This window comes from Manacus vitellinus, unplaced genomic scaffold (genome assembly GCF_001715985.3).
Source record: "Manacus vitellinus isolate BGI_N305 unplaced genomic scaffold, ASM171598v3 scaffold_29_pilon, whole genome shotgun sequence".
NCBI lineage: Eukaryota > Metazoa > Chordata > Aves > Passeriformes > Pipridae > Manacus > Manacus vitellinus.
The window spans coordinates 9,823,381-9,848,115 of record NW_021940207.1 but is presented as its reverse complement, the minus strand read 5'-3'; the positions used below and the strand labels follow the sequence as shown (position 1 = coordinate 9,848,115).

At 40.8% G+C, this 24,735-nt stretch overlaps 1 protein-coding gene across 7 annotated transcripts; it reads left to right on the top strand.

Moving 5' to 3' along the window:
• Window positions 1-1,095: 1,095 nt before the first annotated feature.
• Window positions 1,096-23,662, top strand: MFF (mitochondrial fission factor). 7 transcript variants are annotated; one of them, XM_018074963.2, is made up of 10 exons: window positions 1,096-1,136; window positions 5,360-5,578; window positions 6,443-6,615; window positions 7,589-7,677; window positions 11,188-11,262; window positions 14,373-14,531; window positions 16,869-16,886; window positions 20,114-20,176; window positions 22,380-22,464; window positions 22,816-23,662. In XM_018074963.2, exons 2-10 carry the CDS (start codon window positions 5,362-5,364, stop codon window positions 22,945-22,947), a joined length of 1,011 nt encoding a protein of 336 aa, XP_017930452.1. In that variant the 5' UTR covers window positions 1,096-1,136; window positions 5,360-5,361; the 3' UTR covers window positions 22,948-23,662. The 7 variants fall into 7 exon arrangements, with proteins under 7 accessions (XP_017930452.1, XP_017930453.1, XP_017930451.1 ...); XM_018074964.1 differs by lacking the exons at window positions 1,096-1,136; window positions 11,188-11,262 and having other exon boundaries at window positions 5,361-5,578; XM_018074962.1 differs by lacking the exons at window positions 1,096-1,136; window positions 16,869-16,886 and having other exon boundaries at window positions 5,361-5,578.
• The last annotated feature ends 1,073 nt before the right edge of the window (window positions 23,663-24,735 follow it).

Genomic DNA, 24,735 nt, shown 5'->3' with positions numbered 1-24,735 from the left:
TTTGGTTTTTTTTTTTCTTTTAAAGATGAAATCCTATTGATATTGATAGTTTGTAAATCTTAAAGCCTAGAGAAGAGGTAAAACTGAGGACTCCTCATCCGGAATGATGAGGTTTGCCTGGTAAGATGTGCCAGCAACTTGGGTTTGAAGGAGGCCAAGTGCGAGATCATGTATCTTAAGGCAACTGCTGTATAATTCTCAATGTTATACAACTTTTATTTAGTAAGAGATCATATTTCTGACCACTTGCCTCTGTAAAACAGCACTGTTGATATTTGTAAAGAGCTGAATTAGCTCGTTGCAGGCTTTGGATCAATATACGCCTTCTATACTTCTGGAACCGCTACTCCTTCTGACCTCCAAAACATTGTGACCATAAATCAAAAAGATGGGGAAAGCTCTGCTACATATAGTAATAATGGCATCTTTCATTTTATTTTTCTGGATGAGACTGGAAAATTGAGTTGTAACACGAGGAAGCAGCTGCTCAGGAAGGGTTTCAAGAAGGAACCTGCCAGTTTCAGGCAGGGTCAGCTAATGGTGCCCTTGGAGGGGTTTTAGCGATGTCAGGGGATGGGGCTGAGCTGGTCGGAGCCGGTGTGCGGCGGGGTTTGCTGTCACAGTCCCTAATGCCATGGGGCAGGCGGGACCCATGGGCAGCTGACGGGCGGCAGGACGTGAGACGGAACGAGCCGCTCGGTCACTTTTAAAGGGCCGCAGCTCAGAGAGAGAAAACGCGCCCTGCGGTGCCTGTTCTCAGCACACACCTGGACACACTTTCCACGCCCGTAGCATAAGGTTAGGGCCCAGTGTGTCCCTGTCCCAGCGGTGTTACCCGGCCCGGAGCTCTGACCTTGGCGGGGACACGGCAGTGCGCCTGCGCGGGGCTCCCCCGCCCTCACCAAAAATGGATGCCCCGGGGCAGCTCGCACGTGAGGCACCTGCCGGGCGCGCTTCCTGCCCTCTCTCTGCCACGTGACGCGCGGCTCTTACGGAAGCCCGATGGGGAACGCGCAGGCCGCGTTCGCGGCTGACCCGCGGAGCGCCGAGCGGAGCCGAGGTGCCTGAAGGCGCTCCCCGGCCCGGGCGGGCCGGGTCGGGCCCGCAGTGCTGCCCGGCCTCTCCGCGCCGCTCGGGTGAGTACGGACCGCCCGGGGCGCGGCGGCAGCGCCCCAGCTCGCGCGCGGGGGGCTCGGCCTGCCCGCGGGCCAGACCGGCCCTTTTCCGCGCTCACAGCCGGAGCCCCCCGGCCCGTGTGTCCCCGGCGCTCCCAGTGCTTGGAAGCCTTTCGGCAGCGGGAGCAGCGCCGCGCTGGGGGTCGGCAGCGGCCCGGGGGGGTTGGACGCTCAGCCCTCACGGGGACACTCGAGGCACTGAGGCCGCGGAGTCCCCTCTGCCCTCGGGCATTATCGTCTGAGACCCTCCCTTAGGGGAAGGAAGGACCTTCCCCCGGCCTGCTGCGGAATGCTCTGAATGCCGCCGCAGCGCGGGGAATATTTGGGTGTTTCAGAGAAATGGTTCTCGGAGTGACGGTTTTTTTCTCCTAACGTTCCTCAGTATTTTTATTTTCTATTAAAATATTTCGTGTTAAAACCTTCAGCTGGAGTAAAATAGACTTGAAAGAGCGCAGCCTTTAGTGTTTTGTGACCGCAGAGCTTTCCTCGTGTATAATGGATACGTTTTGTTCATGTGCTGAGGAAAGGGGACAGCGTATTTTAGAAGTTCAGCACCTGTGACTGCGCTGTGCAGAACAGCTTTGGCTGCTCCTGGGGCTCCTTCCCCTCGGGTTCTTCTGTCGGTGCTTTGTTAGAGCACAGCCTCTGCCCCACGCCGCCTCCGTGATACGTGTTCTGACAGTTCTAGGATCCTGTAATAGGTACTTCGGGTCCTTCATTCGTGCCTTGGCTTTGCTCTAAGTCCTCCTCTTCCCCTTTTTTCCTGTCTGAGGATATGTGGACACTTGCCAAAGGAGCACTTTGCAGCTTAATGCGCACACGAACAGACGAGCTGTAAAGTAACCACATCAGGAACAAACAGTAATGTAGCTGGAGAAGTTACAGTTTGGTGTCGGCTGTAAAACGTGCCCTGCTCTCATAGCTGGCACAGATATACTGTTACCAGTGCTCATCCTGTATCTCGGGTTCCTCGCTGTGCAGAACATTCCCTGTTGCAGCACAGATATGACCAATGCCTGGTTATTGCCAGAATACTGGCAAAGAGTCATCCCTAACATTTTTATGCATTGCTTCATCCTCATCTCTCCTGTTGATGTTCTTTTTTTAGGAGAGAGAGAAGGAGGTACCTACCCCTTGCCTCTTGCTGTCTCTTCCTTTGTCCTTCTCTGGATTTCTTCCCTCCCTGCCTTCTTTCATTAAATGCCACTGATGCTCATTTGTACTTCAGCTACTTTCTGTCTATTTATCCTGTATCTGTGATTGTAATTTTTTTGTCTTATTGTTCTCAGACTCGTATTCTCATGCCTCTTTAAGAACTACCTAGGTCTGTAAATATCAATTTTAAAATCCTCATTATCCCTGATTTATTATTAATGTTTTTCTGTAAAATGCTTTGTGTAACAAAGACATTACAGAAAACATTAGTTTGTTTTGTTCTCAAGCTCCATTAAAATATTTTAAGTTTTATGTTGGTGAAATCTCACCATTTCTTGTTTTGCTATTCTCTTGTAAAAAGGAGTAAAAACTGAAATCACTTTGACAGCAAATCCAGTTCTCAGTGACTGAAAGTAGACAGGAAGTAGGCAAGAGTAGGAAGACATTGAGGTATTGCATCCGTAGGTCCTTGGAAAGTACAGCTAAACCCACACAGTGCTATTTAATGTATAAATAGTTTATATAAAGTGACTGTTCTAATTATGGCTTTGTGTGTGTTTTACCTTGCGGCTGGAAAACAGTTGTGGTGTAAACTTGTGTCCCAAAGCAATGCCAGGTTGTAGGGAAGCTGTGGTGCAAACACTGCTGCAGGGCAGGGATACTTGATTGCCAAAATTAGAGCTGCACAGGTATTTCAAAACGAGAATGTGGGCAAGCACTGAAACACCTTTTGTCAAGTCCTGCGAGCAATAAGTGTGCTTGAAGTGCTGCCACTCGATATTCTGGGTTCTTCTTAAAATTTGGTCTCTTTTTCTGACATTTTTATTCGATCTGGGAATGCTTTTCTCATCAGAGAGAATGTTTTCAAATGAAAAGCACTGTTTGGAATGTGGAAATGTCAGAAGACTCTATTTTCTTCATGTCACTGGCTGATCCAGCCAATGTCTGCAAGAGAGACAAATCCAGCTTGCAAAATCAAAGGATGAAAAAACTCCATGAGAAAGGTTAAAAACTTTGAAGTGGCAGAGAAGTTTAAGAACCTCTTGAACTCCTATAAAGTGTTTATTTCTAACAAAGTGGGTTAACTTTATTTCACTTGATTACATACAAATAGTGAGAATTAATACAGATGGATTAAATTTTCAGGTATTTTCTTTATAAGTATTTTTTTTTTAAAGTTTACATAGAGCAGTGACATTCTTGCCTTGTCCCTGATCACTTGTTTTCCTGCTGTGCTCCAGTGAGACTTTGAGATTAATGAGATTCTTTCATTTGATCCATAGTCATAGGAAGTCTTGAAAATAACGCTGAGGATCCCAGGATGGATTCCCAAGTGGATCACATCTTGAATATACTCAGTGTGTGCATTTAAGTGTTCCACAGTCCAGATCCTTCTGTGTGCTTCTTTCTGTTGGCTGAAGGTTACTGTTAGTTCAAGGTTTTATTGATAAATCTGGAAGGTATTGCTTGTGTGTGCTGGTGGGAGGAAGGGCTTGTGGGCTGCCTCACCTGCCACGCAGCGTCTTCACACTGAGGCTCAGAGTTCTGCATGTTCAGCTCAGGGAAATGCACACACAGCAACAGACAGAGCCCTGCTGCCAAAAATAGGAAAAGAATGTAGTTGCAATATTAGTGGCAAACCCTGCCTTTTTGCCAGAATAGGTCACTTCATTTAGGAAACTGCTTAAGCAACACCACTAAATGATGTCCTGCTACAGTAAGCCATGCTTCCCACAAGCAGGTTTGCTGGGAAAACTGTATTTACATATTGTGTGTGCACATATATGTCTAGAAACGGGGTTTTTTTTCCAATCCTAACCCTAAAAATAACCATTATCTCAGTCTGAGCTGTTGGCAAGGCCCCCAGCCATTGAGCCATTGCCTGGATAAAAAATTTCCCACAACCAATTCCTTGCAGCTCACTGTTTACTCTGGGAGCCCCTTTCCAGCCCCACTCCAACTGCAGCTTTAGAATGTCTCTCTTAGCTGAGTCCATAACCATAATCTCAGAATGAGCCATCAGCAAGGTCCACCAGCCACTGCCCAGGTGAACAACTTCTCCCAGCCCTCTGAGGTTCCTTTCCAGCCCGCAGTTTCCATGAGCAGCCCCTTCCCAGCCCACCTCCATGTGCATCTCTAGGATTTCTTTTTCTCTCAACCTTAAATCCATCTTCAAAACCCCAGTTATCTTGGTCTTTGACACAGCTCATAACAAATACATCAGTTTCTCACAGCCCAGTTTCTAGGAAACTCCCCCACTGCTTCAGTTGAAATCCCCCTCCTCTTCTAGGAAAATGTATCTATAAAGTATTGGCAAACACTTTTAAATTTAAATAAAGTCTTGTTCTCTCTGCCCTCGTCTTGTATCAGTTCTGCAAAAGTAAGATTTTAATTTACAGAAAAACAGACGTGAGAAGTTCACATAATTGATGTGATTGGGAATGGTTGTGAATGTACTCAGTGTTCAAGCTGATTTGACAGGCTGTTGATAGGAACTTTGTCCTTGTGAGATGGGGGGAGGTCTGGATGACTGAATGTGAGCAGGAGGCTGCTGCCCAAGCTGAGCCTTTTGTCATTCCACTGTTTCAACATGCAGTTTTGTAAGGCTTCAGCCATTTTCTGGATTTGTGTAAATGCAAACCAACAACTTAGATTTCTTGCCAATTCTGAATAGATTTCCTATCAATCCTATCAGGGATTTGTTGGTTGTTTGTCTTTCTTTTTCTGCCAGCCAGTGCAAGAATAATCCCTTACATGCAGAATTTCTAGGTTTGGGGTTTTTTTGTCGTGGCTCACTCACTTTGAGGACCCTCAGTGCAGCTCTGAGCGTTGTCTGCAGCATCAATTTGTTCTTCTTTCATCACCTGCACCTCTCAGCACTTTGAGACTACACTTCCTATGAATTTTACTGCACTGTTTCTTTAAATAAGTCTCTACCACCTGCCTAGTAATAAGAACAAAGCACTTCCTTTACATACTTTCTGCTGCTTTCCTGTATTGCTCTTAGAGTTTTTGGTTTTCTTTTCGCAGAATGAGTGGAGCCGCATTCCCGTCTCCAGCTGCCGAGATGGCAGAAATGAACCGCCTCCAGTATGAGATGGAATACACAGAAGGGATCAGTCAGCGCATGAGGGTCCCCGAAAAACTCAAAGTAGCTCCTCAAAATGCTGACCTGGAAAAGGACATCCCAGAAGGATTTCCAAATGCCAGTGTAACTATGCAGGTTCCAGAGCGGATTGTAGTGGCAGGTATGTCCGCGTTTCAATGCAGGTGAAAATTTAAATTAGTTTCCCAAATTTCTGGATGGAAAAAAATATATATTGATGCATTTTTAAAAGAACAACCTGTAAAATGCTCTCTGGTTTTCAAACAGTTAATGCTCATTAACTTTGACATAGGAAGTTTCTTAAACTCTGACAGTGTTTTATTAATAGTTTTGGTGTAGCTTTTAATGGAGACAGTTAATGAATTAATTATGCATAGAAGGTTTAACTGCTGACATTTCATCTTACTAAACCATTTTTAGAGGAAAAAAGGTAATGTTTATTGATTTACACCTAATTTTTATTAATTAACTATAAGGTAAAGTAACTATAACAACTTTTGGGGATCTGCTGTATATATTAGTCATGCGAAATGTGTTTGATCATAATCATAATTCTAATTATGTTAAGAACCTATCTGTTATTGGGTGGACTCTATCAATATAGTATTTATGGTCATGGGCTTTACAGTGACAGACCTGGAACTGCTGAAGGTCTTGCAATTTGCAAAATGTGTGACATGTATATTTTATGCCTTGACATCCCCAGTCAAATACACCGTTAACAGGACTTTGTCTTGAGTGCTCTCACTTGCAATAGCAGTTGATGTGGCTCAGGATTACTCAGGATCGTTGTTCCCAGAGAAACTGCTCAAATAATTGTCAATAATGTGGTCTTTATGAGAGCTTTACCAATAGTTTTTAACATACAAGACCTGCTAAGGAAAGTTATACTTCATTATTTGGCGTGGGCCAGGGAAGTAACTGCTGTGATGTCTTTTTGAACTTCAGCATTGGCCCTCAGGCCTCAGAACTGTTTACTTGCTATTGACAACTGATGTTCTTGCAGGTAATAGTGAAGACATTCCATTTTCCAGACCAGCAGACCTTGACATTCTTCAATCTACTCCATTGAAACCACTGGCACTGAAAACTCCTCCCCGTGTTATTTCTCTTAGTGATCGACCGCTAGATTTTTTGGACCTAGAAAAACCTCCACAGCAGACACCTCAAAGTGAAGAGGCCAGTACTTCTTTTGCTTTTTCCTTAGATGAGAAGCATTCTACTACTAAACAAAGTGAAATGACCAGTGATTTCTCTACTGTGGTGAAGATCAACTTGGTGCTAGCATAAGTTGGGAAAATCTAAAAATATTTTTATTAGCACTGTGGTACTTCTGATGATGCCTTTGAAGTGGCAGATGGCATGGGGCTGCCATGCTCAGTAGGCTTACTCAGTACTTACAAAAATAAAGTCATAGTTAGAACTACTCAAAATACTTTTAAAAAAACATCCTTTTGATGAAGAGAAAACTGCAAGATTTTTTTTTTTTAATTTACAGATTATCAGAAAACAGACTAGAGAACTACACATTCTTTTAATGTGCATAGTTGACCTCTGGAGTTCATGGCCAGATGATATAACACCACACAGAATTAATGAGTTTTGTTAGAACTCTGCAAACCAACTTCATAGAATGGTATGACATTGGCATCCAGGTGAATGATGGTAATTGACATTTTAAAACCAGAAAAATATTTATGAAGCTGCATATTCCGTAGACTTACAAAATACAGTAGAAATACATTTCTCTCTCATGATAGGAAGTAATCCCAGCACAGATGAGGTTGGAAGGGACCACTGGAGGTCATCTAGTCCAACCTTCCCACGCAAGCAGGGTCTCCTAGAGCACATTATTCAGAATTGTGTCCAGAGGGCTTTTGAATATCTTCAGAGACTATTAAAAATTCTGTCAGTTCATCATTTTGGCATCAGATCACATGGATAGATAACAGGATTGCAATAAGGTTGGAGCTTGGTTTTACATGTACAAGCATCAGATCCTGTCATCAGTTGTTTTCCTCCTTATCATTGTGAAACCCATGAAAACATGCCTTTGTATCTGAGGGCAGATCTAACCTGCAGACCTCCACTGCACATTATTGTGTCCTGGAACTCTCTGTCTTTCATGTCCCTCTCTCTCCCTTCGATGCAGGTCCGCTCAGTGGGAAGACTGAAGAGAGAACGTTCCATGAGCGAAAACGCCACGCGGCAGAACGGCCAACTGGCCCGGAATGACTCCATGTGAGTAGGGCAGCAGAGTGCAGGGACACTGCTAGAGCTTTGTTACACACCTCCTTTGTTCCTTATCTCCTTGTTATTTGCTTTTTCCAACTAATATTTTGTATGTTGTGGCAAGTACATCATTTTAACAAGTACAAGGCCAGCATTTTTCTTAATTCTTATGCTTTTTGTTTAGTGAGGTGAGTAATTTGTGAAGTCTTTTCTTGCAGTGGATAGGTGGAAGTGTTTGTAGGTTCACAGTTTCACCAGTTACCATCAATTGTTATTTCAGGAGATTTTTCAGTTTCTGAATTGGTAGAATATTTTTTCCCCTGAATTTTCAGGAAATTGAGTTCTTTGTACATCAAAATGTTCCCAGTTCTCTCACTGTTCATATTATAATGATTTTCACTCTTAGAAGAAGAAGTATTTTTATTTCCTCATAAATATTACAATAAGTAATTTTTCTTTGGTGTCAATATATTTAATATATTGGAATCTGTCGATATATATCTTAACCTTTTGAGACCAAAATAGCAGGTAGCATTTAGAATTGGAAACTTCATCTACTGTTACCATCCAAGGCAGTAATTCTTAGGGTGCTTTCTGAAGACATACATGCCTGTAAATTTTTACTGGATATGATAGCTTTTGATTAATCTCAGTTTATTCTAAGTGACAGCATCTCTTCACCTGGAAATAACTGGTTTTGCAATGTAACACTTAGGAATCTTTTATTTGTGAGTTTTAATACAACTGCCATAAGGAATACTTGCCTTAGAAAAGATTTTAGATTTAAGACTTAAAGATGGGATTCATTTGTCCCAATGTAGACTGTGTAACAGTATTGCTAGATCACCATAAACTTAATATTCAGTAATGAGGAAAATAAGTACATGACCTACTTTGGATCTACCTATTTTTAATCTAAAGTAGATCAAGTGAATTATGCCCTAGAAATGCCTGTTTTCTTCTATTTAGAGCAAGGGCACTATGTGTACTACATACCTGTCTACCTGTTAGTTTGTCTAAAGCTAGTGAAATGGACTCTGTACATTCCAGACATAAGTCTCCTTCTCTTCCTCCACATCTTTATGGAAATGTTGTTTCATATCTTCCTCTTCTTAATCAGACTTTTGGTTCATACAAGCTTATGGATTGCACATGTCTAGGCACTCAAGTCTGCAGAGTCAGACATATTCACTGAGCTGGCAAAACTAGATTTGCATCCTTATCTCCTGCTCAGCTCAGTCTCCAGGTGTTCTGTCAACCTACTAAATGCCCAAGTTCCCTGTGGTATCAGTTATCCAGTTATGTCCTGTTGAACCAGACATACTGCAATTTCACTGCAGGAATGGCTTTCTCTTGCCTGTCTGATGGCTTGCACATGGTACATGATGGTCTTTTTGTGATGGAAGCTGCTTGGGAAAACGTTGATCCCTTTGCTGCTGCTGGTGCTGCTTTGCCAGTATTGACATATTTGATGTATTGCACTTAAAGCAAGAACAGATGGTACAGAAATTCTTGTGATTCCTTGATACCGCTTTACACTTGCTCCCAGGTTAGTTTAATCTTACAGAAGTCATGGGCCATGTCTGCCCAGCCAGACATCTGAGGAAATAGCAACATCAGCTCTTGACTGGATGTATCCAGTTGCTGTCAGCTTTATCACATGTTGGGGTTTCTTGAATGTGGAAATCCTAAATCTCTAAAACTCGCCTGTGTGCTTTGCTGTCACTCAGTAGCTATGTATAGAATTACTGGTTTAAAATGGTCTGAGTATTATTTGGTGTCACAGTTTTTGAATCTACTAGCAGTCCTTCAGAAGCTTAGCAATACAATATGCACCTGGAATCCTGTAAATTTAAAAAGGATGTGATCAAAGAACATATAACTGGTAGGTGGTGTGACTCAGTTTATCATTTACAAAAGCCAGGAAATTATGACGCCCCTGGAGAGTAGTTTGGCTCTCTTGATACCCATGGTAGTCCTTGCATAAGGTCTGTCACATAAATCAAACTTCCAGTGCCAAGCACTTTACATTATGCATGTCCTTTGGATTGATCCAGGATCTCTTCTCTTGCTTGCATGAAAAATCCCAGCTAGCTGATAGTGACCCTGCTGTATCCACACTCTCTGCTGCCCATGTGGAAGAAGCTGTCCTTCCCCACTGCAGCATTCCACACTTGCTGACCTGCAGATGGTGCATTTTAGTAGAAATTCATTTTTCTCTTGTCCTCCCAAGTTCTTGTTTCCTTATGAGAGAAGTTATGCTGTGTCTCGAGTGTAGATCACATGCCTTGAAATCACTGAGGTTCCTAGAAATTGCTTCTTTCTCTGACAATTTGCTTCTTCTGACCTGGTAGAATACAAAAGACGAAATTGCTCTGAACATGCTATGGATGTTTCTCCCTCATCTAGATTTTGTCAGTCTCCAAGTGGAGAATGTGACTGGACTGGCTCACTCCAGGAGAGTGTTCTGTGAATTCAGGTTGCTGAAATACCATGTTCCCAGGGGAACTTGTGTGGCTCACACAAATGCAGTAAATGTAAATACATGTAAATGTAATCTTTATACTACAGAAAAGTAGTTGTGCACCTGTTACCTCATTTATATCACCTCGAAATTTCTTTACTATCTAGAAATACTATATCTTCCAATGGTACAAAGCCATAAGAAACTTACTGCACCTAAAGTTCTTACATCTAGTGGTTTTGGCTGAAAAAAATAGCCTTTGTTATAATTACTGTAATGATACATTGCTGCTTCATCAAAACTGGCTTGACTTGTGAATTCGTATCATGTCTACATAGTTTACTTCTGCAGTAACATGCTATGGTGCTGTAACTTGACAAAGATCAGCTCTTTATTCCTGTGCTTGTGTGAGTCTAGTTCACACCTTCAAATAGGAAAGAAAGTCCACGTTTTACTTGAAATATTAAATTCCTGTACAAAACCCAAAACCTTTTTTTTAAACACTTGTTTCTCTTACCTCCTTGATTCAACTCCCTGACAGACATGATAGTCAGCTCAGATGCTGGGATGAGGACTCCATTAAAAGGCACAGGGAGCAATGCCTTTCAATGCCTTTGTTTTCTAAACAAGACTATAATTCTGAAGTTTTAATCTAGTGCATCGTTGTCCTCCTTGGACAAAATATTCAGATGTACTGCGTGCAATTCCAGTGCTTGGCTTACAAAGTGACAAAATTAAATATTCTGGAATAGATTGTCAGATGGAAGCAGAGTTGGCTGGGCTCCCTATCACAGTGTTCTCCATATGGAACAAGTAGTTTCTCTTCTGTTACCTTTCTTGTCATCCAGTTGCATGCAGAGACAGTTCTGAGAATTTTTTGGCACTTAGGCTTCACTAAAGACAGTAATTCCCAACTGCTCTTAGAAAACCTGAGACTAACAAGTAGGTACCTGGTGGTACAGTAACTGTCTGCATAGCAGTAGTGACAGCTCTCTAAATTACAATCCCTCTATTTATAAGGATGCTTACTTAAGAGATTACAATTATTATTCAAGGTGGCACAGATCAGATACTGTCCCAAGAAATAAAATGCCACGGTTCCAGTCACCTCTTTCGACTAAGGATTGCACGTAAGCCTAAATGTTACCTGGTACATGAAAATCAAGAGTGTGTTTAATTACGTAGCTCTCTGCAATACTAATATTCTGACTAAGTATCTGTAGTTTAGAAGATAAAATTTGAAACAGCCTTTGCTACACTGAATGTGTGGTTTCTAATTTTGCTTCAGGGTTTCTCAAACTTGGCCATATCATTTCCCCTCATTAAGAGCATAGGGAAAATGAAAGGGACAGTAAAAAAAATTAAATTTCAAAGTAGTTTGTTTGACTCTTTGTTCTGTGGCTGGTTTTGAATAGCTGGAGAAGCCAAGCATTTTGTTGGTCATTGCCAGACAATGTTGAATGCAAGGATTACACTTCTGTATTGGAAGTTACCAAATCACCAAGAGTGCATGGAAAGTGGACAGCACTTAATTTTTTTTCTGTTCCAGCCTTTTCCTTAGAAAAACACATCTCTCTAAAATTTCAATGTCATGGTTTGAGAAATTCTGTTCTTCATGCAAATCATGGAGAAAAGGTGATTGTGTGCATGTCTTTAACAAGAATACAGTCTGTCTATGTGCTCGAATTTAAAGTAACCTTAACTAGTTAAATCTGTTTACCTGTCATTTCATACTTCCAGAACTGCAAGTCAGAGAAATACCTGAAATAAAGCCTGTGTACATCACAAATGCTTTGAGAAGTTTTAGGAGAGATTACTGCTAAGCTAAGAACTCTGCAGGTAGCAGAATGTACACTTTCATAGTAAGGACTGTAATTCCATGTTGTTTGGTTTGGTTCCAAACTCTGGAATTGATTGGTGTTGGTAACCAGGGAGTGGTAAAATAAGTGGCTGGAGCCACTTTTCAGAAATCTGAAACAAAGTTATACCTAAAACTAAGACCATTTAACTAGAAATGGAGAAGAGGCATAGCCACAACAATGATATGTGCTCATACGAGGTATATGTTAGAGATTTTTTTTCTTTTGTCGTCTGGGCTGATTTGTATATCAGATAATTGCTTTATAATATTTCTTCTCTATGGTCTCTGACATAGTTCAAAGGAGTCCTATATGTTTACAGGACATAAATTTCAAACCCTGAAAAAAGAAGATGGAAATAAAATTTGGCTTCTCTCTCCCTGGCATTTGTGCTCTTCATGGAATTATTCTCAATTTTTGATTTTTCCTTATTATATACACTTTGAATTTAATCAGCACATGTAACTTAGTTCTAGGGAATTTTGTACAGTTGTTGTTAAATTAGGTTGGGGTTTTTTTCACTTCTTAAAATACTTTTAGTATCTACAGAAGTCTTTGTGTGCAAATAACATTACTGTGGTATTTATGGTGATACCATTCTGGGCAACAGGAATTCCACAATGTCATCTATTTTGCAGTATGTCTAAATACTCTTTGCAAAACTATCTTTCAGCCTATTCTGTGCATATCTGAAGTGATGAACAGGAAAAATTGCTTTTGAAGTAAAACATACTGTGCATTCAAGCTTTAAGCTTCTCCCTGGATTGCCTCAAGCCAGCAAATCCACAAGGAGTAAAAATTCTCATAAATTCCCTTTAGTGGCAATATTTCAGTACTTGCCCCTACTTGATATTTTTCTAGTGATCATTGGCATTTCCAGCACAATTCAAGAGTAGAATGTGTAGGTGTGACCACTATCATTGATTGCAAGGTAGAAGTCACCATAAATAGAGGAGAAAGGTGAATTCTGCAAGTCCTGGAGAACAATAAAAGCTGTAGAGAAGAGATAGTTATTTACTGTTGTATCCTTCTTCTTACTTGCTGTTGTCCAAATGTGCTCTAGGGCAGCATGAAAAGGAATCTGCAGTTCAGGTAATAAACAATTCCCAGTGTCAGTCAGGAACCAGTCACTGCAGTCTTTGAGTTCCTTTGAAGCACAGGATGGCTGAACTCTGCTGTGGATGAAGTGACATTCCTGTAACGTGTTTTCAATCATTCTGTTCAACTGATTTTTCTTTCTTGCTCAATTTTGTGATCTTGGTGCCAGCCAGTTGCAGAGCAACTCTGTTCAGTGTGAGAGTATCCATAGAATTCTCACCCAGCTAGAGATTATCCAAATATCAAACCAGCTTCCAATCACTCAGCCACTAATGTTTTACTAAAAGTGCCAGGGGCAGAAAGATTGACATTCTAAACCCAAAAGCTGTTGGAGCAAAGCACAAGGGGCAAGGAAATGTGTTGATTTATGGCTGCTAATCTAGGAATAAAAACTATCCCAATATTTAAAGGCTACAGTGGCTCACACTTGGTTTGCATTTGTGTTAATATGTACAATTAAGTTAACACAAATTTCTTCCTATTAAAAAAGCATCTCACCTTTAATTAAAGTTTCCAGATTAAAAAAAATAAAGAACCTTTATATGTGTACAAAAATGTGGATAAAGTCAGTTTGAATGTAAAGAAACATGAGGAAATCACAGGCAGTTTATCAAAACTAATTTCTCTCTGATAGACAAGGTTTGTATAATCCAAATGATCATGTTTGAATGTCAGTCCTGCATATTTTAAGTAATATTTTTTGCATCACAGTCAACAAGTTATATCATGTAATTTTTTTCACTGGGATATGAATTTTGTGTTATTTCTTGAATTTGTTGTAGTTGTCTTTAAACTTGTTTATGTGCAAACCAAAATACCATCTTGATCTTTCATCACAGCTTCAAAACAATTTTATTGAAGGGGCTCTATGTGAGATTCTCCCTATTGAAAAGGGCTTGTGTTTTTAAAAGAGATTGTGTAGGATTTTCTTAAAATGCTAATGCTTTTTAAGACAGTTCTCATTGATGTCATTAGGGACTTGAATACTGACTTCAACAGGTACAGATTTAGCTGTACAAGCACTTTTTAAAACTAACTTGTATAACAGATCAAAACTGTGTCCTTGGATTACATGTGTTTGTTTCTGAAGAACATATGTAAATGTAGCTCATAATCCCTACACTACTAAAATTTGAGAGTGTAACCTTATAATGGTGGGAGAAGGGTAAACCAAAAGCAAGCAATAAGCATTTTGGAATGGGGTCTATCTGAAAAGCTTTTTTTTTTAATTTAAAATCTGACTACAGTATTTCTCTCTTCATTTACTGTGCTTATACAAACAGTGTGACACCATCACTGCAACAGGCTCGTGTCTGTCCTCCCAATATGTTACCTGAAGACGGAACTAATCTTTACTCTGCTCGTGGCATTTTGTCGTTTATCCAGTCTTCCACTCGTAGGGCTTACCAGCAGGTCTTGGATGTGCTGGATGAAAACCGCAGGTGATTGGTTGTCACTGGTTCTTGCCAGCTTTTGCTGCTTTTTTTTTTTTTTTTCTGTTCTCCTTTTTAGTGGAGTTTGGTTTCTGTTTACAAAATAATGAGATGAAAATATTTGCTTTTGCTTTCCTTTGCTTTCACTCTTCATAAGCAATTTAAATGTCCAAAATTCACATTTCAAAATGCTTCTGTTTCAAATATAGGGTTGTTTTGGTTCCCTTCCAAATAAAAATCAAAATAGGAAAGGTTAGCCTGTGGCTGCAGGGGGTTTTGCTCTTCTGAGATTGTCAGCCTTTTCTGCAATTAACACTTGACCCTGAGCCTGCAAATTTACTAGCCTTGTCTTCTGCTTTTCTGTTGGTGAGCAGTGGTGCAAATCAATAAGATTGGGTTGATGTTGTAATAAAGCATTAAAATAAATGTGCAGACACAGGGCAGAATATCATGCAAGGCATTGTAGATGCTGCTTTTGGTAATGTGTTAAGACTTGAGGCTGTTTCAGTTTATATTGGGAATAGTTATCTCTGGCTGACACCTGACTGATGGTGGCCACTTTGGATGCTGAGAGCAAGAAAGACAATGAACACTAAGAGGCTGGTTGCTCCTCTGATTATTGCTGTCTCTGGTTTTATGGATAACCTGACACTCTGAGAGGTGATGAACCAGAACAAGCCTCGTGGCAACCCCTGTACTTCCATTCTCTTCAGTGGAGTTTTACCCCCCTGATGCATCCTTGGACTGCTGTGATTTGGCACTTGTAAGCACTACAAGAATGGCATGTTTAACACTATAGAGACATTTACAATAACTGATAATGGCAATGGTAATTTACCAAAAGCAATTTTCGTTTCAGTAGTATGCTAGCACAGAAATTCGGGTAAGAATTGCAGACAGTCTCTAGTGTAGGGTTATCTCAGACCTCTGGGCTTGCCAAGAGGTTGAATTAGAGAAGATAGTTGGCAAGAACACTGGGAGGAACTGCACATTGCTCCTGCAGCCCTTCAGTGTGGCCTGTGCTAGCAAGTTCTTTGAAATTTGCCATCTGCCTCTGCTGATATCCCAGCAGCACATTTAATATTTGTAGTGTGAAGTTAAATTATTTGCTTCCTGGTTGTTTTGGTAATGAAATGTGACTATCAAACCAATCTTACTGTGAATGTCTGTGTGTTTGCAGTCACTTGCCAAACTGGCACCTCTGATAGCTCACCATGTTTGCTGATCTGACAGTAAATAAATGCCCATATTAACATCCCTGAATTGCAGAGAACTCCAGTCTTGCTAGTCTTTATGTTCTTAAAGTGGGACTCAAAAAAATCAAACAAAATTAGCTGCATAGTTCCCAGTGAAATTCTGCAAGTTGGGTCCTTAACTGTAGCTGTTAAAATTTTGATACCTGTCAAGAGTTGGGCATCAATAACTTGTTTTCCTTTTCAATATTAAAAGGAGATGGAATTACATGTTTGTTTTACTAAACTAAAGCTCCCAGATAAGGAGGAATTGTACTGTCTGTGAACAGTAGCACTTACAGATACTGTGCCAAGAATCCTTGTTAAAATATAGATTGAAATTCTAGTCCTTTTCTCAGTCTGCAGTGGAGCTACAGGTTTTATTCCTGGCTTCCATTACGCACATTCGTGCCTATGTTTTCTTGGAGTCTGGAAAACAAACACATGTGCATACATACACTTTCAGCTTACTTCCATTATCAGAAAATTTCTAGAATACTGAATACTTCAGAAGCTGCATTACTTACCCTGGTTTGGGTTAATTTTTGAGGTTTTCTCACTAACCTTCCTAGAAGGAATGGGAAACCTGTTTCTAGTCCCCTATGGACAAATAGGTGCCAAACGAATGAACTCTTCAATAAGGTGGAAGTGTATTCTTTGTGGCTGGGTGTTCAGACACCCACCATTACATCTGGCGTAGGAATGTGAAATTTGGATGATCCACTTGCATGGTTGCAAAATATTGTTCATTTTAAATTGCTCCAAACCTGCACTCTGTTCTTTTGCTCTGTGTAATGTGCTTTCTATCTCAAAACCTTATCTCTTTTAACATGTTATGCTTAATGCTAGAAGGGATCTTTTAAAGTTAACAAGATCTGGCTGTGGGTTACTCACTGGAAATATTTTTAACTTGTTTCATGGCTTGTCTTTTTTTTTTTTTCCCCCAAACATTTTCCAATCCACTAAAACTGCTAACGGTAGGTGCTGATTGTCCTGCTGCAGAGAATGAGTTATGCCTAGTTCAGCCAGCACTGCTCACATAATGGTTATTTAAATGAGCAACAATTTAATGATCACTGTTTACACTGTCTGTTTGCTCTTGCATTTCCTTCAGCTTGGACAAGGACAATAGGTCAGTTTTGTTTTCTAACCCTTTTTCTGTTTCAATTTCTTTCAAATGACTGTAGGGCCTACGCCTGTTGAGTGCCCTTCAAAGACTGATCCTTTATGCTCTAGGCAACAAAAAGAATCCAAAACCAACCAAACCAACAAGCCCCCAAAAAACTCCCTGCATTTAAGGAGATTTTAGAGATGTCTTAAATGCAGGAATAAAGGCAATTTCATATCTGTCTAGAGTTGTGTTGAAATCTGTACTTTATCTAAAGTGTTCTTCATCTCTTGGGTCAGTACCTTTTTATTTATGAGAAAAAAGCATGAAAACTTAATATTTCCTTTATGATATCTCTTCTAAAAAGCCACCATCCTTTTTAAATGCCAAACTTCACCCACATAATCTTGTCCTGAGATGTAACAAGATTATTTTTTATATTGAGAAAATTAATTATATTTTTCATTGTAGAAATAAAATGGGATGCAAGTTAAGGCTATCCAAGAGGGCTACATCTGGCTTTGGACTGGGGTAATTTCCGAAGAAAATGAAGTGGGTCTGCAGATGTGAAGGAGGCTGGAAAAGCAGTAGCTATTGCTGTTTGAAGTAACTGCTTGTAGCACTGAGGCAGGCAAGGGGAGCAGTTTGATCCAGTCACTGTCCTCTCTGTACTTTAGAAGCTTACCCAGTTCATGTCCAGAACTTGTCCATCAAGTCCTACTGCCCATTCTTATGGTTTCTGTGAGACTTCCAGAGGTGTTTTAAAGTACAGCAAGAGATGAACACAGGTACTGCCTCTGCTGAGCAGAGGGTGTGTGCTGGTCTCAGTCCCCTGTGTGCAGGCACAGGAGTGGTGCAGGTTGGACCCAGGTACTGAGATTGTCCACACTTTGCTGTTTTCCTCCCAGCCCATGTATTTGATTCCATCCTCACTGTGGTATTCCTGTTGCATGCTCTGCTCTAACCAGCAGAAGACAGACCAGGCTTAGTTGGTCATTGCCTTAGTGCCACTTTTCCCACTGTTATTAAATTGTATTACTGTGCATTCCCCTCAAGTTTCAGGCTGCTGCTGTATTTGCAGGGAGTACACATGACCTTGGAACTATGGCTTCTTCTGATCATGCATTAATGTTTAGGATGGAATTCAAAGAAGTAGCCAGAAAACTCAAAGTTCTATGGTACACTTCTTTTGAAAGAAGGCCATTAATTTAATAGCTTTCTTTTATTGTACTTGCACATTCTGTATTTACCAAAAAACTTGCTGCTGATTTTGGGGTAAGGTGATCTCAGTTATGAGGCCACTATGATCTGTATAATCAAATCTGATATATAAAACCAAGCAAGGAGTGCAGGAGAGGTAGGGAAATATTGTGGTGTTTCTTTTGGATTCACCTGTAAAGAAAAAATGTGAACTGCAGAGAAAAGGAAGAAATCATGTGCAGCTTCCCAACAGCCTGGCTGTGTTGGAAAGTGGGATTAAAGACTTACACAGATCCCAGAATGCTCTGGGTTTGTGCCTTGCTGTAGCCCTCAACTGCCTCCAAGCCTTGGCTTTTCTTGGAAAGGGTATTGTGAATTAATAGTCATTAATTCTACAACATCTGTAAAACTCTGCTGAAAAATAGCACAGAAGGCCGAGTTTAGAGAGCATTTGAGACCTGTTGTTCTCATTACACGAATTCCAAATGTTGTCCTGTGGGACAATGGTGTGGGAAATGCGTGCTGGATACTGGCACACTGGCATTCCCATATCTGCCAGTTAGTTACAGGTGACTTTTGTTGGCAGAGAAATTCTGGGACCTTTTCCATAGCTGCTGTTTGCTCCATTTCTTACACTTCCTAAAGTATGTAGTTGTAGCATCTGTCAGTGAATACTTCAGGCTACCTGAATTATTGCTCTTATTAGGAATACCTTTTTTTTTTGGTAACTTTTTGGAAGACCTCATGCATTTAGGTAAGAATATTCTGTTAGTGTATGTATTGGAAACGGGACTTCCTGTTTTGTAAAACACATCATGCTGGCTTATCTTAAGTACTAGAGGGAAGAACACTGTGGTATGCATTTATGGTGCTGACCAGAGTAGGACCTAGTCCTAGTAAGTATTGCATCAGGTAGCAGAGTTTGCCAAGGCTCCTAGATCCTGATCCTTTTAAGTGAAACTCGTGGTTGTGATATTTTTGCATGGTCCTTGCTGGTTTTCAGGCCAGGCCAGTGTTCTCCCAGCTACCTCAGCACCAGAGCTCTGCCTCTTACATGTACCTGCTGTAAAGATCTTCATACCAAGGTTCTCTCTGTGTTTAATGTTACAGCCTGCAGTATACGTGGGTTAATTGCATGGTACAAGTATCTCCAGTTGGCATTGGGAAAACAAAAGGAATTTCAGGCTCCTGAACAGTTTGTTCCACATCTGTGATGTGCAACACTAATGTCTCATTACCAGAGGCACTGAAAACACAGTACCAGCTTGGTCAGAAGGTACTGCTGGTATTCACCTCTTCTGTAAACTGCAACACAGGAGCTTCTTACTGCAAACCTAATGTATATTATAGAGTTGAAGCAACTTAAAAAGCCCTACCTTTCCTTCCTCTTTGCCTAGGAAGAAAAAGAAAAAGAAATTTAAAGAGCAACACTTACAAAGATGTTCATACATCTGCTTGAACCTTGTAGTCACTTCTTCCTGGAGAGGTATACCTCTCTTCAGACTATCCATGGTCCTTAGGTACTAGCCCAGGTGTTCTAATTATATCTAAATTATATCTAGCATAGATGACTACAAAAAAGACAAATCTCCCCTTTCCCTAGAGGGAGGAGAGGAGGATTAAAAGGGCTTTTAAAAGTATGTGTAAATACATTTATTGTTTACCCATTGTTGTTGGGTGAGATTTTTAGTTTCAAGGGGTATTTTTTTGTTGTTTTCTTAACTGGAAGTTTCCCATGGTTATTTATAAGGCTGATAATCTCCACCCAAATCTCTATTCCACTAGTTTGTCTTCCATAAATGAAGCTATATCATCAAAAACTTGTTACACTTCTTAGCTGCAAAAAACATTCAGTGTTGATTAAATTTGATAAGAAGAATACGAAAGTGCAATTTACAAGAAAATAAATAGAAGGTATATTGTATTAAAACATTATAGAGTATATGTGGAAGTATTTTGAAGTTCCTTTGTTCTCTGTGTTTTACCTCTTATCTCTGTTTGTCATTTCCTGTTTCTGTCTCGTGCTTTCTATCTACACAAACCTGCTGTAGGCCAGTGTTACGTGGTGGGTCAGCTGCTACCACTTCCTCTAACCCTCATCATGACAACACCAGGTAAAGAGTATTTTTTTGTTAGTCATGACCCCCTAATTTAGATTCTAAAATTCAGGTTTCTGTTTCCCTCTTTTTAGTGATCTTATTTTAAAACACAATATTTTTGTGCTCCCTCTCAACTCTTGAGATATTTCAGGCCTTTATTCCTTACCCATCCAAGTCACCTGCACAGGCCTCAGTTGTCCAATAGATACAACATGCTGCAGAATTCTGACTCAGACTGATGTGTGAGAGGAGGCTCTGAAATTACATTGGCAGTACAGTTTAGGTATTTGCTATTTAGTAATGAGCTTGCTAGAAAATTTGGCCTTATATCACCTAATTTTCACAGGTGTTCTCAGTAACATGCCTGTGACTGTTAGTTGTGGCTGGATGCCTTTTCCCTGCCATTGTCCTGGCAGACTGACATTGTTTCAGTGGAACTGGATGTAAGAGTGACACATAATCTCGTGGGCAGAATGATGGAAAAAAAATAGTCCCTTCTACATCTGTTGTTTCCATTTCCTGTTTACAATTCCATGTTTTCATAGAAATGGAGGTTAGATTTAGGCTTAAATAGAAACTGGATTCAAGCAGGTGACTCTTCTGTAACTCCATAATTCAGTTTTTGGAATAGTCCAAGAGATATCTCAAGGGATTTCATTCTGGTAACCCTCCTAATATAATATCTGGAATGGTTTGGAAGTTGGCAGAGCAGCAGTGATACACTGTGACTATATTAAATTGGTGTGACCTGGGAGGGAGCCATGCCCATCTCACTGAAATGCTGAGCCTCCTTGCCTGTCTCAGGAGATGGTGAAGGACAACTGTGCTGTAGATATGGTGGAATTTTCTAAATTTTTTACCATCTACTACAAATAAAAAACTGGCCATGAGAAGACCCTCATCAGAAATCTCTCTGGATTTCAGAGGACCTGTAGAGTAAGGAGAACTCGATTTATTTTTTTGAGTGTGCAAAGCTCAAGGATCTCATATTTATTGTAAGTCCAGACTAATGCAATTCTGATCTAGAAATAGCAATTCCTATTAAGAAACAATGTATTTACAAACAGTGGTGTATGGAAACTTGACAATTTGTCTGTTTGGGGGGGAGGGTGTTGCCTGAGCTAAGGGCATTCTAGAGAAGTTTCCTTAAAGTGATGAAAGAACATAAAGTGCAAAAGTAGTTTCTGCACTTAAGTGCATTCTGCAAGCTCCAGGAATTCTACTCATATTCTCATTAGTTGGCCATTAACTGTCATTAAATTTTAAACATTCTTTTAGGTGTGTTTGTTGTGAATTTGGTAGCCTTGACATTATTTTGTTCCATTTCCTAAGCTGTTTGCAGCAATTGTTCATGGGTCCTAATGAGAAAGCAAGTCAAGGGGAGCTAAAATTGAAAACAGGTTTAAGATAGAAAGTGAGAAGCTCAAGGGTAGGTGGAGGGTCCTAACAGGTGGATTTACCTGTTAGTTGTTGGAAACGAATCTGATTAAGAGGTAGCACTTGGATGATCAAAACACATACTCTGTATAGACTTTCTGCCACTTGCCAACTGATAATAAATGTTCTGTATTTAATTACCTTGCCCTGGAGTTAGAATAATGCTCTCTCTGAAGTGCTGCATAAACTGAGAGTACCCTGGGAACAAACTTTCTAATGCACACAAAGTTCAGCAAGCAGTGAGTGATTCTGCACTGCACTCTTTATTTGCCAGCTTCTCTGCCTATAATACTGAGATTAATGTGACTGAGGTTCTTAATCTCAATAAATGTCCCCTTGGGATATTTAAGTAGGTACTGAGCGTAAGACACCCAGTTCTTTCCAAGTCTCCATTTGGTTATTTCTGCTCTGTTGCCAGAGGTCTCTTGCAACTGGCGCTTTAGCTCAGGCAGTGTTCAGGTTTCATGAATCAGTTAAATAACTGGAAAGTCTTCTGAGGAACAGTATGTCAGCAAGAAGTCTGTCTGTGTGGAGAATCTTCAAAAATATTTAAATGTGGAGAGCAGTCAACCCCGATTCAGTGAAGCACTTACCCATTTCATGTGCGTTTGTGCTTTACTCAGTTAGGATCCTATTGAAATATGGCCCTGTAACAGCTGCAAAAAAACTTTGTAGTTCATCATCACCACCAAGAAATACATCTACTGGAATGTTGGTAAAATAGGGTACTTGCTGATCTTTGTGTGGCTGAGACAGCTAAGCCATCTTCTTTGTTCAATAGATATGGTCTCACCAACTTCGACACGACACTCGAGGGAACACCAGATGACATGACAGTTGTGGATGCTGCTTCCTTAAGAAGACAGGTACGTAAAGCACAGTAGTTGACAATATTAAGACAAAGCTGTAGTGGTAAATTGGGGTAACAGGTTTTTTGTGTGACTGCAAAGGTATCCATAACAGGCATGGCAAGGGATCCTCTCTGTGCCCCTGCTGGACTGCCCTCACATATCCTATATTGTTCTGGGAATCTAGAGAATCTGACTCCATTTCTGTTCCTACTTACTAGGGGCAGCAAGATCTGAAGGTAGAAAGTCAAATTATCAACTGTTTAACATCCATCTCTTTGGGATGCTAATCTTGTGTAGTTATTCAGAAGCTTCTAAAAAAGTCTGGCCACTTTTAATGAAGTATTAAAAGCCTTTATTTGTTTTTAGATAATCAAACTTAATCGCCGTCTACAACTTCTGGAAGAAGAGAACAAAGAGCGAGCCAAGAGGGAAATGATCATGTACTCAATTACTGTAGCTTTCTGGCTACTCAATAGCTGGCTTTGGTTTCGGCGCTAGACATGGCCCTCGGAAAGATTTCATAGTTGAAAACACAAACAATTTGCAAAACTCCTTGTTTCTGTTTCTGAAATTGTATGCTGTTTTATAATTCAGACACTGGAAACTCCCACCACAGATAAAGGCTCTAGAATTGCAGTGTTAAAGGGACACCTTGTTGTTCAGTTGTAACGTATTTAATAGATTTGCATTGCAAATACTGCAGTATCCTCCTTTGCATGCTTCTGTGTAAACATGGATCAGCCCATGGGAAGTTTGCTTCATGCAGTGTAAGGACTCCTGAGTAATCTCCAGGACTAACCACTGGAGGTTTTGTTGTGGCGGGAAGAGAACAAATAGAATGGATTTGGAAAAAAAAAATACAAAAACAAAGGAATACAAATTCATTTTTATTGTTCTGTTGTTAGATGCAATTAAACAATTGCACTAGTTTTCCTTTAGTCCAAGTAGTTTGAGGTGTGCCATAATCAAGGAGTGTGTCCTGTTTATGAGTATGTTCCTTGTTTAAGTACTTGTTTGGGTCGAATAATAAAAGGAATTCTTTGCTAACATGCAGATTGTCCAGAGGTGTGTAATATGTACTTTTTTTAGGTTTAATTTTGCAGATGTTTTTCTAAAAAATACATTTTTAAGCAAGTCAGTCTATGAGTGGTCAAAAGATTATGGAGTACAAGATATTGATGTAGTATATTTAATAAAACTCTCTCAAAAAAAACCCCAACCCCAAACCATTGTTTAATATTATTTTAAGAAAACTTATTTGAGGTTTCATCTAAACTATTAGTCTTTGAAGTAACTAGTAGTGGTGGCCTGAACAGCTCCAAAGCAGCAGGGGGTCATGTGTAGGCTCCCTTCCCCTGCCTGCTGTGGTGGTGGTGTTTGGGAAGCCAGCCTGCTGTCCTCCAGCACCGGGTCAGTTTAAACATCCCCTGCTCATCCCATGCTCCAGCACCTTTTTTGGTAGACACTGTGTGGGGGGTGCTGGTGGCTTTGTGCCCCTGCAAGGCTGCAATTGCCACTGCCCTGCAGTGCTGTACAGCCACAGTCCCTTCCCTAGGGAGTGTGGAACAACTGAGACTGTCAGTGTGCAATGACACCAAAACACTGCTCGAAGAAGACCTTCCTTAGGACAGCTGGACCCAGATCACTGTGCAGGGCCTTTTTTGGGCTCTAGAGGTGCACAGACAGGTGAAGAGATGATGATCCTCGGTGGCTGCAGAAGAGAAGGACCCAGAGCCTATTTCAGTGCTGTCCTCGCTCACCCTGCAGCACAGAGGGCACGGAACAGTCCCGGGGCTGCCTCTGCACAGAGGGACCCCGGGCTGGGATGGCTGCGGGTGCCCAGCACAGCTGGTCCTGGTAAGGACAGGTGGTTCCGGGAACATCAGCATGAGGAGCCCTAAGGATTTTGATATCAGCGCTGCAAGTGCCTGAAAGAATGCTGCCCTCATACCTTTCCTGTGCTCTTTGTGTCCTCTTGGTGGTGTGTGGCTGCTGCACAGGCTGCTGTCCCTGCTTCCTTGGCTTCTCGGCATATGGCTGTGGCATATGTTGTTTCTGAGCTTTGTTTACTGTACCATGTAACTCCATCGGCTAATTTGGGGTGTTTGCTGTGCATGTTTTCTTATCATGAATGTTGAAGCGTGTGCCTTTGTCTTTTAGTGAAAGACAATATGAAGGGCCAGGCCTGCTTTGCACAATTTCTGTATTTTCATGAGTTTTATACCATGACCTTTATGCTGAAGGTGTACTGTATGAACTCTGATGGTGCAAACGAGGGTTGAGAGA

What these genes read in the sequence shown, in the direction of transcription:
- MFF (XM_018074963.2), top strand. Translation starts at nt 5,362, where the DNA reads ATGAGTGGAGCCGCATTCCCGTCTCCAGCTGCCGAGATGGCAGAAATG. An exon ending in CTGGCCCGGAATGACTCCAT is followed by an intron (nt 7,678 to 11,187) that starts GTGAGTAGGGCA and finishes TTATTATTCAAG; the next exon opens with GTGGCACAGATCAGATACTG. An exon ending in CCTCATCATGACAACACCAG is followed by an intron (nt 20,177 to 22,379) that starts GTAAAGAGTATT and finishes TTTGTTCAATAG; the next exon opens with ATATGGTCTCACCAACTTCG.